The sequence below is a fragment of the Gobius niger genome, assembly GCF_951799975.1.
Source record: "Gobius niger genome assembly, chromosome: 11".
NCBI lineage: Eukaryota > Metazoa > Chordata > Actinopteri > Gobiiformes > Gobiidae > Gobius > Gobius niger.
Genome location: NC_136862.1, coordinates 34,503,704 through 34,523,658, shown reverse-complemented (window position 1 = coordinate 34,523,658; position 19,955 = coordinate 34,503,704). Strand labels below are relative to the sequence as shown.

At 43.9% G+C, this 19,955-nt stretch overlaps 1 protein-coding gene across 4 annotated transcripts in view; it reads left to right on the top strand.

Annotated features, from left to right (window-relative positions):
• The first annotated feature begins 3,523 nt into the window (after window positions 1-3,523).
• trappc14 (trafficking protein particle complex subunit 14) overlaps window positions 3,524-19,955 on the top strand; it is a 31,721-nt gene continuing 15,289 nt past the window's right edge. The window contains exons 1-7 of one of the 4 annotated variants that reach the window (XM_079566331.1): window positions 3,524-3,644; window positions 9,847-10,080; window positions 12,592-12,842; window positions 14,366-14,461; window positions 17,116-17,245; window positions 18,823-18,909; window positions 18,983-19,103. In XM_079566331.1, the coding sequence (XP_079422457.1) occupies window positions 9,915-10,080; window positions 12,592-12,842; window positions 14,366-14,461; window positions 17,116-17,245; window positions 18,823-18,909; window positions 18,983-19,103 (851 nt within the window). In that variant the 5' untranslated portion in view covers window positions 3,524-3,644; window positions 9,847-9,914. Of the gene's footprint in view, window positions 3,645-9,846; window positions 10,081-12,591; window positions 12,843-13,471; window positions 13,498-14,074; window positions 14,101-14,185; window positions 14,201-14,365; window positions 14,462-17,115; window positions 17,246-18,822; window positions 18,910-18,982; window positions 19,104-19,955 lie in introns of those variants that run through there. The other 3 variants (XM_079566334.1, XM_079566332.1, XM_079566333.1) reach the window with 3 other exon arrangements.

Here is a 19,955-nt window from a genome sequence, read left to right as displayed (position 1 = left end):
CACTTATATTTATCACAAAAATGAGTGCTCCATAATGGTAGAGGTACAATCATTCATATAAATGCCTATACTTCACTTTGGAATGGCTAAAATAGCAGGATATAGATCCTTTAAGCTCGTGCATGACGGCAATTCGGCTGAAGTGACCCTTTTCTGAGTGACGGTGCAGGATTTTAGAGGCAGTTGTGGTGAACAGGTCTGGGCTCATTCTACACATTAGGACATGGCTGGAACATGTAGGGGAGGAAAATACTTACTTTTAACATTTTTAAACTCCTTATAGTCCCTTTAAGCTCCGTTCAAAATATACCTCATATTAAAATATCCCACAGTGAACATGAAATACAATGAGACACATACTTTAGGTAAAAAGTGAAGTATTCAATTTGAAAACTGGGCACGGCAATGAACAGACCATGAAAACTGAGCCCATTACGACACTTTTCTATGACGCTTTTAGATTTGGGTGATGCTCAGTTCCACTTTAACAAAGCAAAATGATATCCACTGTACCTGAGACTGAGGACAGGTCCAGGAGGGCTGCCGCAGCGTCTATGGTGGGATTCATGGCCGTGGTTGTGTCATCGTTAATGTGAAGATTAGTCGGGATTGGAGCTTTCCTTTTGCGGGCCTTTCTCTGCACCTAAACGCAAGTAATGGAATACTATTAGAAAACATAACATTGGGGCGAGCTGCTTGTGTGTGGCGTGTTTGTGGAAAAAAATGCTTGGTTTCTCATTTACACCAACAGAGGCACAAAGGCCAACTTTAAAAAATAAGTGAAATATTCTTCTGGGCAGCGAGGCAGCAAACGTGCCCAGCAGGTGATGCACCTACAAAACAACACATAATCTGTAAGTGTGTCTGAGCGTGTTCCTGCACACTTCTGATCGTACACAGCTTCACCCACCTGTAATTAGAGCTTTTTCTGCCAATTCATGGCATTTATATCATCTCTGAAGTTTGTCCATAGCAAACAAAGTATTAGATGATGTTTAGTGTACTCGACCCACAATACGCAGAACAAACTGAACATTGGATCAGAAGCCACTTTTATATCATTATTTTTATTATAAACTACTTCATTAATGACTTCTAATCAGGCTTCAACATCTTCTGAATGAGGTCGATGGGTTGACAACAGCTGAAAACATCTGCATTGTTCATAATTTGTGATGTTTGAGGCTAAACGGTAACAGAAATAAACAAAATACAAACAAAAGCTACACTTTCTTTTACAGTACTTGATGCATTGTACCTAACTAAAAGTAGTACAATGTAATGTGCTCTGTAACAATCTGTAATAACTTGTACCTATGGGTAATAATATGTATTAGTAGTTTGTAGGTACATAATGTAATACATAACCCTAACCCTTAGGGTCTCGTGTCCTATTACTTTATGTACTTACAAAGTACTACTACAAGTTATTCCACTGTGTATCTAACCCATAGGTATAACAGATTGTTACAGAGCACATAACATTGTAGTACTTTTAATGTATCAAGGTATGGTGAACCTTAAGGTTATGTTTATTTATACTGTCAAACAATCCAACTATCTTATTATGTGACTGTTACCTCCTGGCACACGTCGCGTTCAAGGTCTAGAACAGGGGTCACCAACGTGGTGCCCGTGGGCATGTCCAGTAACCCTTGGGACTTTTTCTAAAGTGTAAAACACTTCATTTTCTTGAATCTAATTCTTAAAATTACAGTTATTTTGGTTCTTGTGACTCAGTATGAGTTTAAAATAAAGCTATTTTAATATAATATGGGGTCAATATCCTATAAGTGAACAGTGTACGTTTAAGTCCTTAGGATTTGTTTTTAACTGGTCGCCCTCGAACAACTTAATGCTCTTAAAGTAGCCCTCAGCTGAAATAAGGTTGGTGACCCCTGGTCTAGATTGTGACATCATACTCTCAGATGCAGGGGTCCTGTTCTATGGAAGACACTTTTGGAAAGGAATCTGTTTTTCCTGATGGTTTAATGGAAGTGATCTGACTCATGAAGCAGCCACATTCATCTCATGGCTGAAAGTCCTTTTATCTGACCAACATGCAACCTGTGCAAATGTTTTAGAATATTATCTCCACACCTTTATTATTATTGACTTGTTTCCCCATTAACCGTCTCCAAACGGACAGCTACTCTTCCTGAGGTCCGGTTCTAGCAGTTTATGAGATAATGTGTTGATCTATAGATCTATATCTATATCTATATCTATATAGATATATATATATATATATCGTACATATATATATGTAGAACATACTGTTGTATGTACGAACAACAGAAAAGACCACGTAAATAGATATATGATGCTTTAAATGGCAGGCTGCAGTCATAAAGTCAGTTTTACAATGGGGGAGGGGGCCATGTGGAGCACAATGCCCACTGTACCTGCACAGTTGCAGTCGCTGGTATGGGGTCCGGATGTTCCGGCGTTGGCCCCCGTCCCCCCACGAAGTGCAGCGAGCATATGTAGGTGTCTTTGGTCACGTTCTCCGCCGTGAATCCCTCTCGCTTACACGCCCGCACCCAGCGCTCACACTGCTCCAGAGCCCTCCGGGGCTTCGGGAAAGGGATGAAGACAACCCCCCTCATGTAGTCCCGGTGGCCGTACCGCGAGTCACTGCGGCACACCCCGAAGCAGCAGTGTTTAGTCGTGACCATAGTCCGGCTGGTCAGGGAGGTTTAGGAGAGAATATCTGGACCACAGCACGCCACGCGCACTGCTCCACGCGCACTGCTCCACGCTGTTTGTCCGACTCCAAGATGGCTATGGTGCATGCGTACTCGCGCGCTGGTCTAAAAGCAGCAAAGGCATCTACATTTGTCCCAACACCGACAGGGTTTCTTCTTCTTCTTTGGTGATTAACGGCGGGTCGCAAATGATGATAGCTCATTACCGCCACCTACCGGATGCAGGGTTTCATCACTGATGTATTTATTTAGTGGTGTAACAGTGATGATGTAAACACTCCAAGTATCAAATTAGCAACAATAATGAGACGAAAACAAGGATGAAAAAGCCACAAAAACGCAAACATGCAACATAAAAGCCACAAAAGAGTAACAGAAACAAAAGCAATCCCGCAAAAAAGCGAAATGAGAAGGACAAAACATTTATGGAAAAAGTGTAAAAAAAATGTGTGACGAAAATGTGACAAAAAAGCCACAACAGAGTAACAAAAAGTGACTAAAAGGTGATGAAAAAGTGACAAAAATGTAAAAAAGAAAAATCCGTTTGATCAGTTTTGTAGGTGTTTGTAGTTTTCAAAGCGCTAGTCTGGCCTACAGGCTGTAACATTTTAGATTTGGGTAAAGCTGAACTGGAGATATTTGAAATCCAATGAGCCACTGCTGCCGCTGCGTTTCACCCTCCGGCCTGTGGGGGGCGATAGTGCGCCTGCGCCGCCCGATGCCCCCGCAGAGTGAGCCTCTGTTATTGTCCTCCTCCTCCGCCTCTAGTTCCGCAGCTGCTGCACCCGCTGCACCCGCTGCACCGCAGACTCATCCCCGGACTGCCTGCTGGGCCCTGCATCCCTCCGGCCTGCCCTGGACCCGGGCCCTGGTGTCTCCTGCACGGGGGTGTCTCTCCTCCTGTCCGGGGGTGTCTCTGTCTCAGCTGGGCCTGAGGTGAGCAGCATCTGTCCCTCCTCCTTCTGCTTTTTCCTGCACCGTCATTTAGTCCTCACCTGGTCACACACAGTTCTCTGTTCGCGCTTCAATACGATTCAAAACGTCATCTTTACGTAAAGACAATGGCACATGTGTATGTATTTTTTATTTTTTAACAATGCTGTGATCCATCTGGTCCAGTTGTTAGTCGGGACGACAGACTACGGTTCTGTTCGTGTCATTTATTTTTTACACTGGGTCTTTATTCCCTTTCTTTCATCATTTCTGCCACTTTTTGAATTTATGGTGAAGAAGTCAATTACACCGAGATATTCTCCCAGGTCTGAACAAACAATGAAAGAAGAAGCCCCTCAAATACATGTTTGTTGTGGTCCAACCTCAGTCGTACTTTTCCGAATATATTTGTAGCATCCAAATCCGTCACAGGGACAAGTTAAAGGTACATTTCACCACTTACTGAACGTGATATCAAATGTTTTATAATTAGACAAATGTTTGAGTTTACAATATAGCCTGCTAAAGAGGGACAACATGAACGGCTCTATAAAATCAGTTAAGTGCCATATTGAAGGTTTGTTTGAATATTTAGAATAACAAAAGAAACCGTGTGTAGTTACCAAAGGAATTCAAAATGCAGTTCTGTTACACACTGTGAGTAATACATACTTTTTCTGTTTTAGTTGTTCCCTTCCTTTATTTAAATAACACCATGTGACAATAAAACAAAAACACAAATGCACAATATTTACATTGTCTTCATGTGTTCTACATGTGTTCTTACGTGTGCGCGTGTGTGTGTGTGCGTGTGTGCGTGCGTGTGCGTTAATCTTAAGTGTACTGTTAATAGTTGTGTATCATTGATGCTGTTGCTGCCATCAGCACCTGTGGGACAGTATAGCACCAACTCCTTTCAAATAAATATGTTTTCACATTTTTATTTGTTATTAATAATAATATTACAATCAATATTAATGCATTATTTTGATTAAGCGTGTTTTAGGTGTCCTGATCTGTGCTTGGCCTACTCTGATATTTGTTTGTTTGTCTGTCAGTCTGGGTTTATTAAAATGAAAGATATTCACAGTAGTGGGTGATGGCTGTATAGTATTGTTGAGTGGGTATGTGTGTATGTGGCTGTATAGTATTGTTGAGTGGGTATGTGTGTATGTGGCTGTATAGTATTGTTGAGTGGGTATGTGTGTATGTGAGATGTGTGTGTATGCGGCTGTATAGTATTGTTGAGTGGGTATGTGTGTATGTGAGATGTGTGTGTATGTGGCTGTATAGTATTGTTGAGTGGGTGTGTGTGTATGTGAGATGTGTGTGTATGTGGCTGTTTAGTATTGTTGAGTGGGTATGTGTGTATGTGAGATGTGTGTGTATGTGGCTGTATAGTATTGTTGAGTGGGTATGTGTGTATGTGAGATGTGTGTGTATGTGGCTGTATAGTATTGTTGAGTGGGTGTGTGTGTATGTGAGATGTGTGTGTATGTGGCTGTTTAGTATTGTTGAGTGGGTATGTGTGTATGTGGCTGTATAGTATTGTTGAGTGGGTATGTGTGTATGTGAGATGTGTGTGTATGTGGCTGTATAGTATTGTTGAGTGGGTATGTGTGTATGTGGCTGTATAGTATTGTTGAGTGGGTATGTGTGTATGTGAGATGTGTGTGTATGTGGCTGTATAGTATTGTTGAGTGGGTATGTGTGTATGTGGCTGTATAGTATTGTTGAGTGGGTATGTGTGTATGTGAGATGTGTGTGTATGTGGCTGTATAGTATTGTTGAGTGTGTATGTGTGTATGTGAGATGTGTGTGTATGTGGCTGTATAGTATTGTTGAGTGGGTGTGTGTGTATGTGAGATGTGTGTGTATGTGGCTGTTTAGTATTGTTGAGTGTGTATGTGAGATGTGTGTGTATGTGGCTGTATAGTATTGTTGAGTGGGTATGTGTGTATGTGAGATGTGTGTGTATGTGGCTGTATAGTATTGTTGAGTGTGTATGTGTATGTGAGATGTGTGTGTATGTGGCTGTATAGTATTGTTGAGTGTGTATGTGTATGTGAGATGTGTGTGTATGTGGCTGTATAGTATTGTTGAGTGGGTATGTGTGTATGTGAGATGTGTGTGTATGTGGCTGTATAGTATTGTTGAGTGGGTATGTGTATGTGAGATGTGTGTGTATGTGGCTGTATAGTATTGTTGAGTGTGTATGTGAGATTGTGAGATGTGTGTGTATGCGGCTGTTTAGTATTGTTGAGTGGGTATGTGTGTATGTGAGATGTGTGTGTATGTGGCTGTATAGTATTGTTGAGTGGGTATGTGTGTATGTGAGATGTGTGTGTATGTGGCTGTATTGTATTGTTGAGTGGGTATGTGTGTATGTGAGATGTGTGTGTATGTGGCTGTATAGTATTGTTGAGTGTGTATGTGAGATGTGTGTGTATGTGGCTGTATAGTATTGTTGAGTGTGTATGTGAGATGTGTGTGTATGTGGCTGTATAGTATTGTTGAGTGGGTATGTGTGTATGTGAGATGTGTGTGTATGTGGCTGTATAGTATTGTTGAGTGTGTATGTGAGATGTGTGTGTGTGTGTGTGTGTGTGTGTGACTGTATAGTATTGTTGAGTGTGTATGTGAGATGTGTGTGTGTATGTGACTGTATAGTATTGTTGAGTGGGTATGTGTGTATGTATGTGAGATGTGTGTGTATGTGGCTGTATAGTATTGTTGAGTGGGTATGTGTGTATGTGAGATGTGTGTGTATGTGGCTGTATAGTATTGTTGAGTGTGTATGTGAGATGTGTGTGTATGTGGCTGTTTAGTATTGTTGAGTGGGTATGTGAGATTGTGAGATGTGTGTGTATGCGGCTGTTTAGTATTGTTGAGTGGGTATGTGTGTATGTGAGATGTGTGTGTATGTGGCTGTATAGTATTGTTGAGTGGCTATGTGTGTATGTGAGATGTGTGTGTATGTGGCTGTATAGTATTGTTGAGTGGGTATGTGTGTATGTGGCTGTATAGTATTGTTGAGTGGGTATGTGTGTATGTGAGATGTGTGTGTATGTGGCTGTATAGTATTGTTGAGTGGCTATGTGTGTATGTGAGATGTGTGTGTATGTGGCTGTATAGTATTGTTGAGTGGGTATGTGTGTATGTGAGATGTGTGTGTATGTGGCTGTATTGTATTGTTGAGTGGGTATGTGTGTATGTGAGATGTGTGTGTATGTGGCTGTATAGTATTGTTGAGTGGGTATGTGTGTATGTGGCTGTATAGTATTGTTGAGTGGGTATGTGTGTATGTGGCTGTATAGTATTTTTGAGTGGGTATGTGTGTATGTGAGATGTGTGTGTATGCTGCTGTATAGTATTGTTGAGTGGGTATGTGTGTATGTGAGATGTGTGTGTATGTGGCTGTATAGTATTGTTGAGTGGGTATGTGTGTATGTGGCTGTATAGTATTGTTGAGTGGGTATGTGTGTATGTGAGATGTGTGTGTATGTGGCTGTATAGTATTGTTGAGTGGGTATGTGTGTATGTGGCTGTATAGTATTGTTGAGTGGGTATGTGTGTATGTGAGATGTGTGTGTATGTGACTGTATAGTATTGTTGAGTGTGTATGTGTGTATGTGAGATGTGTGTGTATGTGGCTGTATAGTATTGTTGAGTGGGTATGTGTGTATGTGAGATGTGTGTGTATGTGGCTGTATAGTATTGTTGAGTGTGTATGTGTGTATGTGAGATGTGTGTGTATGTGGCTGTATAGTATTGTTGAGTGGGTGTGTGTGTATGTGAGATGTGTGTGTATGTGGCTGTATAGTATTGTTGAGTGTGTATGTGTGTATGTGAGATGTGTGTGTATGTGGCTGTATAGTATTGTTGAGTGGGTATGTGTGTATGTGAGATGTGTGTGTATGTGGCTGTATAGTATTGTTGAGTGTGTATGTGTGTATGTGAGATGTGTGTGTATGTGGCTGTATAGTATTGTTGAGTGTGTATGTGTGTATGTGAGATGTGTGTGTATGTGACTGTATAGTATTGTTGAGTGTGTATGTGTGTATGTGAGATGTGTGTGTATGTGGCTGTATAGTATTGTTGAGTGGGTGTGTGTGTATGTGAGATGTGTGTGTATGTGACTGTATAGTATTGTTGATTGGGTATGTGTGTATGTGAGATGTGTGTGTATGTGGCTGTATAGTATTGTTGAGTGGGTATGTGTGTATGTGAGATGTGTGTGTATGTGGCTGTATAGTATTGTTGAGTGGGTATGTGTGTATGTGAGATGTGTGTGTATGTGACTGTATAGTATTGTTGATTGGGTATGTGTGTATGTGAGATGTGTGTGTATGTGGCTGTATAGTATTGTTGAGTGGGTATGTGTGTATGTGAGATGTGTGTGTATGTGGCTGTATAGTATTGTTGAGTGGGTATGTGTGTATGTGAGATGTGTGTGTATGTGACTGTATAGTATTGTTGATTGGGTATGTGTGTATGTGAGATGTGTGTGTATGTGGCTGTATAGTATTGTTGAGTGGGTATGTGTGTATGTGAGATGTGTGTGTATGTGGCTATATAGTATTGTTGAGTGGGTATGTGTGTATGTGAGATGTGTGTGTATGTGGCTGTATAGTATTGTTGAGTGGGTATGTGTGTATGTGGCTGTATAGTATTGTTGAGTGGGTATGTGTGTATGTGAGATGTGTGTGTATGTGGCTGTATAGTATTGTTGAGTGGGTATGTGTGTATGTGGCTGTATAGTATTGTTGAGTGGGTATGTGTGTATGTGGCTGTTTAGTATTGTTGAGTGGGTATGTGTGTATGTGAGATGTGTGTGTATGTGGCTGTTTAGTATTGTTGAGTGGGTATGTGTGTATGTGAGATGTGTGTGTATGTGGCTGTTTAGTATTGTTGAGTGGGTATGTGTGTATGTGAGATGTGTGTGTATGTGGCTGTTTAGTATTGTTGAGTGGGTATGTGTGTATGTGAGATGTGTGTGTATGTGGCTGTATAGTATTGTTGAGTGGGTATGTGTGTATGTGAGATGTGTGTGTATGTGGCTGTATAGTATTGTTGAGTGGGTATGTGGTGTCTTTGGAGTTCTAGGTTTGTATGTGACACTCTGTTTTGTTAAAGTAGTGAATGAAGGGAGCCCAGGTTCTGTTAAAGGACGTCTGTCGTCTGGGAGAGTGAAATGTATTGAAGAAGTGTGTGTGTTTTGTTTATTGAATATTTTGACTTCCAGTTTTGCTGAATTTATTCATTCATTTATGTACTTATTTGACTGGGACATTGCAATCAAACAGATCCATAATATTAGATTATTTCTCGTATCAACTTCTTTGTCTTTCATCATACATTAATAAGTATAAAACCAGGCTTTTGCGCAGTGATTCATACAACAGAACAAATGGCGGTTCATTAGAGCGATGACCGGGTCTGCGGTCAGCGAATAATAACAGCAGCACGACAGGTTCAAGGTTCATGCATCACTGGAAACAGACCAGTAAACAGCGGGCCGACTTAAAGGAACAGGCCACCGTTTTTCCATACTGAGACATGTTCTTACCTGAGCTTAGACGAGTTGATGTGTACCTGTCTGGTCTTTGTGCGTGCCCTCAGTCACGCAAAATGACCAAAGATGTTGTTAGCATTTGGCCTCTCCCAATGCATTCCTATAGCTCCAAACGGGGTGAAGTTGGAAGTGGCCACGCTCTTCCACGGGCACAAAGACCAGACAGTATATATTAACTCGACTAAGGTTAGGTACGAACATATATCAGTATGTAAGAACGGTGAACTATTCCTTTTAAAGGAATTCAGACGCAGCCCAACATACTGTATGTCTGTCAATCAATAGTTCACTAGTGACCTAACCATACATAGTGAACTGAAACGGTTCAATACTGTATGTGTACCGCTACATCCCACTGTTTAGTTTTTTGTGAGTGCTCAGATTGCCTCTCCAGATGTTTTTGTGTATAGATTAAACACTAATGTGTCCTCCACACTTTTAGGGCCCGTAATCCGTCTCCAGAACTGTTCTGAACTTACATTCATAAGCTATAAATTATACCTTGTATTTTCTGTGCCTCATTCCCAAAGTTTGCATTTTAAAACGGTAATGTCACTGCTCCGAAGAACGTTTTAAGTCTCATTCATGCAGGATATGTCCACTTACACAACATCTCTGTCTTCTCCATAGCCAGTCCTGGTTGCTACTATTGCTTTACTCCTGGACGCCTGCTCAGTGGTGCCCCCTGCTGTGCAGTCATGGTGCAGGAGATGGAGTCCCAGTGCGAGTACCTGATGTATTTTCCGGCAGTGCCACTCAGTGAGCTCAGTGATCCGGGACGCTACCGCAGCCTGCCCCGACGCAGCCACCTGTTTCTGGGAGAGACTGTCCGCTTCCTGCTGGTGCTGCGCTGCCGAGAGCCACGTAAGACCGCTGGGTACACCTAGGGCTGGGTACACCTAGGCCTGGGTACACCTAGGGCTGGGTACACCTAGGGCTGGGTACACCTAGGGCTGGGTACACCTAGGGCTGGTAACACCTTGGGCTGGTTACACTTAAGGCTGGTAACACCTAGGGCTGGGTACACCTTGGGCTGGGTACACCTTGGGCTGGTAACACCTAAGGCTGGTAACACCTAAGACTGGTAACACCTTGGGCTGGTAACACCTTGGGCTGGTTACACTTAAGGCTGGTAACACCTAAGGCTGGTTACACCTAGGGCTGGTTACACCTAGGGCTGGTAACACCTTGGGCTGGGTACACCTTGGGCTGGTAACACCTAAGGCTGGTAACACCTAAGACTGGTAACACCTTGGGCTGGTAACACCTTGGGCTGGTTACACCTAGGGCTGGTTACACCTAAGGCTGGTAACACCTTGGGTTGGTTACACTTAAGGCTGGTTACACCTAGGGCTGGTTGCACCTAGGGCTGGTTACACCTAAGGCTGGTAACACCTTGGGCTGGTTACACCTAAGGCTGGTAACACCTTGGGCTGGTTACACTTAAGGCTGGTTACACCTAGGGCTGGTTACACCTAAGGCTGGTAACACCTTGGGCTGGTTACACTTAAGGCTGGTTACACCTAGGGCTGGTTGCACCTAGGGCTGGTTACACCTAGGGCTGGTTACACCTAAGGCTGGTAACACCTAGGGCTGGTTGCACCTAGGGCTGGTTACACCTAAGGCTGGTAACACCTAAGACTGGTTACACCTTGGGCTGGTTACACTTAAGGCTGGTTACACCTAGGGCTGGTTGCACCTAGGGCTGGTTACACCTAAGGCTGGTAACACCTAAGGCTGGTAACACCTAAGGCTGGTAACACCTTGGGCTGGTTACACTTAAGGCTGGTAACACCTAAGACTGGTTACACCTTGGGCTGGTAACACCTAAGGCTGGTAACAGCTAAGGCTGGTTACACCTAAGGCTGGTAACACCTAAGACTGGTTACACCTTGGGCTGGTTACACTTAAGGCTGGTTACACCTAGGGCGTGGTACACCTAGGGCTGGTTACACCTAGGGCTGGTTACACCTTGGGCTGGTTGCACCTAGGGCGTGGTACACCTAGGGCTGGTTACACCTTGGGCTGGTTGCACCTAGGGCGTGGTACACCTAGGGCTGGTTACACCTTGGGCTGGGTACACTTAAAGGAATAGGCCACCGTTTTTACATACTGAGATATGCTCTTACCTCACTTTAGCCGAGTTAATATTTCCCCGTCTGGTCTTTGTCCGTGCGCTCTGCCAGGCAAACGGAGCACATACGCAGCCTCTCCCACATGTCACATAGCTCCAAAAAAGCTCACGATAGAAGCTACCAAGCTCTTCCACGTGTTCCCTATTTAAATAAAGTTACGTGAAGTGTTTTCATGCAAAGTATATTTACACAGAAATGTAACATGTGGATTTTATAAGCAGATAAAAAGGGGGACTATATTGTGAGGCGTAATGATACGAGGAGTAAAACATCCGCGCAGTAACTCCTAAAGGTTATTGACGGAAGTGAGCGGGGAAGTCTTTAGGAGTTACTGCGCGGACGTTTTGCTCCTCGTATCATTACGCCTCACAATATAGTCCCCCTTTTTATTTGCTTATAAAATCCACATGCTACATTTCTGTGTAAATATACTTTGCATGAAAACACTTCACATAACTTTATTTAAATAGGGAACACATGGAAGAGCTTTGTAGCTTCTATCGTGAGCTTTTTTGGAGCTATGTGACATGTAGGAGAGGCTGCGTATGTGCTCCGTTTGCCTGGCAGAGCGCACGGACAAAGACCAGACGGGGATATATTAACTCGGCTAAAGTGAGGTAAGAACATATCTCAGTATGTAAAAACGGTGGCCTATTCCTTTAAGGCTGGTTACACCTTGGGCTGGGTACACTTAAGGCTGGTTACACCTAGGGCTGGTTACACCTTGGGCTGGTTACACCTAAGGCTGGTTACACCTAGGGCTGGTTACACCTAAGGCTGGTTACACCTAGGGCTGGTTACACCTAAGGCTGGTTACACCTAGGGCTGGTTACACCTAGGGCTGGTTACACCTAGGGCGTGGTACACCTAGGGCGTGGTACACCTAGGGCTGGTTACACCTAGGGCTGGTTACACCTTAAGCTGGTTACACCTAGGGCCAGTTACACCTAAGGCTGGTTACACCTAGGGCTTGGTTACACCTAGAGCTGGTTACACCTAGGGCTGGTTACACCTAGGGAGAAATTTACTTTCAAATATTAGATCAGGTTCGACAGAGCCACAAAGTAGTATATTGATTTCTTCAGCTTGCACTCGCTATGTAGGAACTGTCTTGATGAAAGACCCCCATGTAATGAATCTAAAAATATATTCATCCTGCTTATCAGTTGTGCCGATATGTTATCCCTCCCTACTATTTTACATGTAGTACATTACTCCAAAAACCTCTCTTTGCTTCTAGAGTCTGGATCTTGGCGGGACCTGGCATCGTCTCTGTGCGCTGTGGCCAGCGTTTCCCCTGGTGACAGCTCCCGCCACCGCGGTAACCACCACCACCATGGCCTCCATGATGACGAGGACGACTACATGGCAGCGGCAGAGGCAGCCATCGCCGCGTTAGGCTCCAGAGTGGACTCTCGCTGCCGGAGCTTCAGGGACTGTAAACCTCTGCTCATCCACAACTCCACCGGGCACAGGCGGGCTCACATACAGGTCAGAACTAGGACTGAAACTCCACTGGGCACAGGCGGGCTCACATACAGGTCAGAACTAGGACTTTAAACTCCACCGGGCACAGGCGGGCTCACATACAGGTCAGAACTAGGACTTTAAACTCCACTGGGCACAGGCGGGCTCACATACAGGTCAGAACTAGGACTTTAAACTCCACTGGGCACAGGCGGGCTCACATACAGGTCAGAACTAGGACTTTAAACTCCACTGGGCACAGGCGGGCTCACATACAGGTCAGAACTAGGACTGAAACTCCACCGGGCACAGGCGGGCTCACATACAGGTCAGAACTAGGACTGAAACTCCACCGGGCACAGGCGGGCTCACATACAGGTCAGAACTAGGACTTAAACTCCACTGGACACAGGCGGGCTCACATACAGGTCAGAACTAACACTGAAACTCCACTGGGCACAGGCGGGCTCACATACAGGTCAGAACTAGGACTGAAACTCCACTGGGCACAGGCGGGCTCACATACAGGTCAGAACTAGGACTTTAAACTCCACCGGGCACAGGCGGGCTCACATACAGGTCAGAACTAGGACTGAAACTCCACTGGACACAGGCGGGCTCACATACAGGTCAGAACTAGGACTGAAACTCCACTGGGCACAGGCGGGCTCACATACAGGTCAGAACTAGGACTTTAAACTCCACCGGGCACAGGCGGGCTCACATACAGGTCAGAACTAGGACTGAAACTCCACCGGGCACAGGCGGGCTCACATACAGGTCAGAACTAGGACTTTAAACTCCACCGGGCACAGGCGGGCTCACATACAGGTCAGAACTAGGACTTAAACTCCACCGGGCACAGGCGGGCTCACATACAGGTCAGAATTAGGACTGAAACTCCACTGGACACAGGCGGGCTCACATACAGGTCAGAACTAGGACTGAAACTCCACTGGACACAGGCGGGCTCACATACAGGTCAGAACTAGGACTGAAACTCCACCGGGCACAGGCGGGCTCACATACAGGTCAGAACTAGGACTGAAACTCCACTGGACACAGGCGGGCTCACATACAGGTCAGAACTAGGACTTTAAACTCCACCGGGCACAGGCGGGCTCACATACAGGTCAGAACTAGGACTTAAACTCCACCGGGCACAGGCGGGCTCACATACAGGTCAGAACTAGGACTGAAACTCCACTGGACACAGGCGGGCTCACATACAGGTCAGAACTAGGACTGAAACTCCACCGGGCACAGGCGGGCTCACATACAGGTCAGAACTAGGACTGAAACTCCACTGGACACAGGCGGGCTCACATACAGGTCAGAACTAGGACTGAAACTCCACTGGACACAGGCGGGCTCACATACAGGTCAGAACTAGGACTTTAAACTCCACTGGACACAGGTGGGCTCACATACAGGTCAGAACTAGGACTTTAAACTCCACCGGGCACTGGTCGGTCCACATAACTAAACTAGAACTGGCCAAATACCAAACCACGGGAAATTTATCAACGCATCATGTTCTGTTTCAGTCTCCTCTGGATGAACCTGTGGTCCTCTCAGATGAGGTCATCTTCCCTCTTACAGTTTCCCTGGACAAACTCCCCGTCAATACGCTCAAAGTCAAGGTATTTCTCCTATTCCTGTGTCTATATACTATTACCACTGCTGTACCAGGGTCAGTCCATCTCAGTTCACCCGATGAGTTAAACCCCACCCTCTCCAATTTTTGTGAAATTTGGTATTATGTAATCCATGGCCAGAAAAGCCAGAATTTCAAATTTTAAACTAATCGGACCAACGGTTTTCGAGATATTGCATTCTAAATTGTTCACTTTTTCGCGAAAAAGGCTGTGGTCGCCTACTTTCAAATTGCTGTAACTCAGCAACCACTGGTCCGATTTTCAAAAAACAGGTATGTCTGTAAAGGGGAGACCACGAGGAATCTAAATGTGACATTTGTTCGTGTATTTTGGTATTTTTTAGGTGGATTACCTTTGTACCTATATTTTGACCTTGAAATTGACCCTGTGGGACACGCCCAAACTCTCCGACGCCATGGGAAAAATGTAGCCCTATGTGTCAACTACAACATATAAAAAAACTGGAGGGGTTTTCTTTTTCATTTTCATGCAATACCAGGTAGAAGTTGACATACCCACTCCTCCAGTACAATTCCATTAATTTATATACACAGTGCCTCAGATTGATTTATTCCAAGATATAATGTCAATCATAATCAAATAGTCAATGAAAATTTCACAGCCGTCTCAGCCGCCTGTTCAGCTGATGTTTTATAACACAGTGTCCTCTCTAAGGCTTCATTTCTCCTCCGGCTTCAAAAACTGACACCAGATCAGAGAACATAGGATTCTGTGGTCGTGAGGAACATATGCGTCTCCCGATTGGTCGACAGTGTGAAAAGTGTCATGTGATCGCTGTCACAACAACGCAGTTCAATGCTGCTGCAGGTTACTGCTGCTACGAGCTTCACCTTGGCTCAATAGATAAACGTCGGCAACACGAAGGTGCAGGACATAATTCTTTGGTTACATGAGCTATTACACCATCCAAGTGTAATTACACAAAATTAAATGTCGATTTTCTATGCTGATAAAAAGGGGAACTATATTGCAAGGTGTAATCACACCAGGAGCTCTTCGACGTCCGTGCAGTAAAGTCGAAAAGACCCGACAGCTACGCATCAACTCGTCTAAGCTTAAGTAAGAAGGAGTCTCAGTATCTAAAAACGGTGGCCTGTTCCTTTAAGGCTGAAATGGATTTTAAAAAAAAAGTCTAATTGCAGCTTTTGAAGCCCCTTTAAGCTGTTTCTGAAGGCTTTTCCAGTTATTATTTTTGGGCACTGTAAAAAAAAGACGTGAGCACTAGGAGCACATGACTACACTGCGTTCCAAATTGTTATGCAAATTGGACTTTTGTGTCAAAAAGGTAAAAAAAAAAACAATAATAATGAAACTCATGGATGATATTGTGTCTCGGGGCTCTATGAATCACTGACATTAATCTCAGAGACCTGGGATGATTAGTTTTCAGGTTAAGCCCAGTTATGGGAAAAAACTACTGAAAAAGGGTGTTCCACTTTATTATGCAGATCGTCATTTTCAAGCAATATGGGAAAGAAAAAGGATCTCTCTGCTGATGAAAAGCGTGAAATAGTTGAATGCCTTGGACTAGGCATGAAAACCTTCGATATTTCATGAAAGATGAAGCGTAATCATCATACTGTTAAGAGATTTGTGGATGACACAGACACACACGGGTTTGTGCAGATAAAGGCACAATGAGTCTCCCGAACATCATGGTGTAGGACCCTCCAGAGGCTGCAGTTGTGCATAAACCTTCTATCCGGCCTCCCCTAAACTGTTCATTGAAGCTGAAGCAGAAACGGCTGCAGTGGTTTAGAAATACATGAGACTCATTTTCAAACAGTCTTGTTCACTGATGAGGCCGTGTGACCCACAAAAACCAACAAAAAACTTCTATGAGGGTGGGAGGCAGTCTTCATCCAAACGGCAGCTCTGGGAGGCTATTCTGACATCCTGCAAAGAAATCCAAGCTAAAACTGTCCAAAAACTCTCAAGTTTAATGGATTTAAGAATTTTGAAGCTGCTATCACACAAGGGCTCCTATGGTAAAATGTAACTTAAGATATTTTTGATTGAAATAGCTTTTGATTTCAGTAAATATGACCTCCTAATGCTGCAAATTCAACAAATGACCATTTTCAGTTAATTACAAGCTTTAAAATGTATTGAAACAATGAGTTGCATAATAATTTGGAACAGTGGATTTTGAGATTTTTACTATATTCATTTTTGAAAAAAATAGTGTTATCACTGGGAGATTTTTTCCACCACATTTAAATGATCCTCGACCAGTTAAAGACTTGAAAATTATGCTGACTCTCATTTGAGTTGACAATTTAGAAAATCTTAGAAAAATGTAATTTGCATAATACAGTAATTTGAAACGCAGTGTAGTTATGATGCATAAACACTAAATTCTAAGTGATCGATTCAGTTCTGACTCCACTCTAAAGGCTAAGTGAAAGCACTGCAAAGGTAGCAAGGATCTTTTCATTAGTTTGTTCTATGCAGGTAGCTTAGCCATCGCATTTTAGCTACAGCTCTTTTGATGGATTGGCTCTGGTTCAGTTGTTGAATTTTTTACTTTTTTTGCAAAAATCCCGGATCGGCTATCAATACTGATACTGAATATCGGGTCGGGCATCTAGTATTTACTGCTACCTCTGCTTCTTCAGGTGATGGTGACTGTGTGGAAGAGGGAGATGGACAAAGCTGAGGTGCAGGAGTTGGGATATCTCTCTGTTCTCCAGCAGAGGGAGCCAGTCCACACCTTCAGACACGACCTCAATACCTTCAAAGCTCAGGGTACGAAGAAGAAATGAGCTTTTATTGTACTAAGGTTACATAACTGAGGTTCTATGAGTGCTAACGCCAAAGGGTGGTCTTTGTGTATCTGCAAAAACACATGAATGCAGATGATAAAAATGTTCAAATAACTGTTGTATAGTTTGAAATGCAATGGGCTCTGGTGCTATGAAGTACGAAGTACGAAGTACGAAATACAAAGTATGGAGTATGAAGTATGAGATGAAGGGGGAAAATGCTCACACGAACATAAATGCACGTACATTTGTCAATTCGGGTGTTCTGCTATCCCAAAATTTCATCCAATGGGCGGGGAAGCGACTTCACAACTTCCGGTTATGTCTGCCTGAGCAGTTTCGTTCGCTCTGCTTGCTGTCATCTTCTTCTAAAAAAGGAATACAATTCTGATGATGCAGACTTGGACTGTTCCGACTCCCTACATTTGATGCTCCTGCCTTTGGCAGACACCCAGCCACACACTGCCCTGCTGTGCAGTCTCCCGCCCGGCCTTCGAGGCTCCGAGCCGGGCTAACTGCTGTCCCCGGTGTCTGTGAGCTGTCCATGAGAGACTCCAGTAAAAAGCAGCCCTATCTCATCAGCACTGGCAGCCTCTGATTTTGTCTCTCTGCCCAATACAACTTTATCTGTCTGTGTTTTCAACGTGAGAACATCAGCCATGTCAATAAATAAGTACGTAGCTGAGCGGTTAGCATGCGGAGCTAGCGAGCTGCTTAGCAACAAGCACGCATTGATCCGGTGAAAACAAGTATTATGCGCTAATAACGTCAATAAAGCTGGTAACTATATAAAGCAGCCTTTTTGGACACCGTTTTTTTGACAGTGCTACTCAGAGGATGACATTTTGGGACAGCAGAACGCCCCAATTGTAACCAAGTGCTGCACTGTTTTGGTGATCAGTGTTGTGTTCTGTAAAATGACAACTTGATGTTGACATTGTTGTGGTGGTTAGCAAAACACAGCAAGTTTAGCAACAGCTGGTTCCTATTTTGCCTCTTGCTGAGAGATAAATTAAACAGTGTAACTTGTTTGGAAGTATTTTTATATAAAAAAGCCCCAAAATGGTGACCAAAACGCAACAAAACAGGCGACAAAAATTTTCAAATATGTGGCAAAAACATGTGGAAAAAAGCACCAAAACTACAAGCGGTTAGTTAGCGGTTCTTTTCTGTTTTAATGCAGCTTGGCTCCTCTGAATGATTCCTCAAACCCCACCAGAGGGCAGCATTTATCCACATTTGTTCTCGTCGAAGCTTACAAAACTTTTAATGACTATCTGTACAGCGTGTTCCTCTGTGGGGGCGCCTCCCACAACAAATGCCGGTGTGTGTGTGGTAGAAACGTGTGCGAGGAGTCGATACATGCACGTAGATCGTGGCGTGCGCGATCGGGTCGCGCTATGTGGAACAACGGCTCAAGTGCACTTCCTGTTGTTAGCATTCTGCGTTCAGACCGTAGCCGCTATGGTCTACGCCAGGATCTCCCCAGTATTTAAGCCTGGAGCAGCCCATGTGGTCGTCCAGACTGTTGCCCGGTTAACCCCGTTTCTCTGAACGCAGTGAGCACGACGCTGTCCGTCCTGCCTCCTCCCACCGTGCGCTGCAAACAGATGACGGTGTCCGGGCGCCACCTGGCTGTGCTGAAAGGTACTGCAGAAATCCTGTTCTGCTTCAGTCCCGGTTAAGTCTTCTGACGTTGAATGTTTTTTTTCCCGTGCAGTCCTGAATGAGTGCTCTCAGGAGGAGGTGAGTATCCGAGACGTTCGTATCCTGCCAAACCTGAACGCCTCTTACCTCCCGGTGATGCCCGATGGCTCCGTGCTGCTCGTGGACAACGTCTGGTATAACTTTTGTTTTGATTTCCTTTTCTAATTTTATTCAGATATTTTCCCAAGTACCAAAGCATAACCACAGTGTCATCAGCATACATTTGCAGATTGCAAATTGCTGATGATGACACATTCTTCACAGTTCTTTAAGTAAAACTGGAACCAGGACACAGAGAGCTGCATATCATTTTGATTTTGATTATGTTATTCAAGTTTATTAGTTGTACTTAGCAGCTCTACAATGTACTTTCATTGTAAGCTATATTTATGTAGCTCTCAACAATTGTGTTTGATTTCCAATGTCAAGGTATGTGTGAAATATGAGAAATAATTTGGAGAAAATTTGTGGCTAAAAAAATACATTGCGGGCAAGAAATTGTGATGAAAATCAGGCAAAAATAGTGAAACAATCGGGAAAATGGAGGGAAATATTAGGAAAAAAAAATTGGGAACAAAATCATTTGAGCTTAAACAACCAAGTGACTTTCGATACTGATTGTTTCCAAAACCAAACTGGTATGGTTTAACGGTACCGAGGCCTAAGTGACGCAGAGGTTAGCACTAAAGCCACACAGCTAGAAGGTCACAGGTTGGATCCCTGGCGGATGCAAACTGTGTGGAGCGTGCGTGTTTCTCCATGTCTGCGTAGTTGTCCTCTGGTTTCCCCTATCATGAAAAAATCTGTACAATAGGCGTCCCTCTGGGGCCAGGACTCCCCTGGAAATGAGAGCTCAGTCTCAGTGGGACTTTTTAAATAAAGGTCAAATAAATGAATAGTTTATTGGTGCTGACAAAGAAGACACTGAACTTGTTTCACATGAACCATAGATCAGCAGCGCACTGTGAAAGTCCTCATTGATCCGC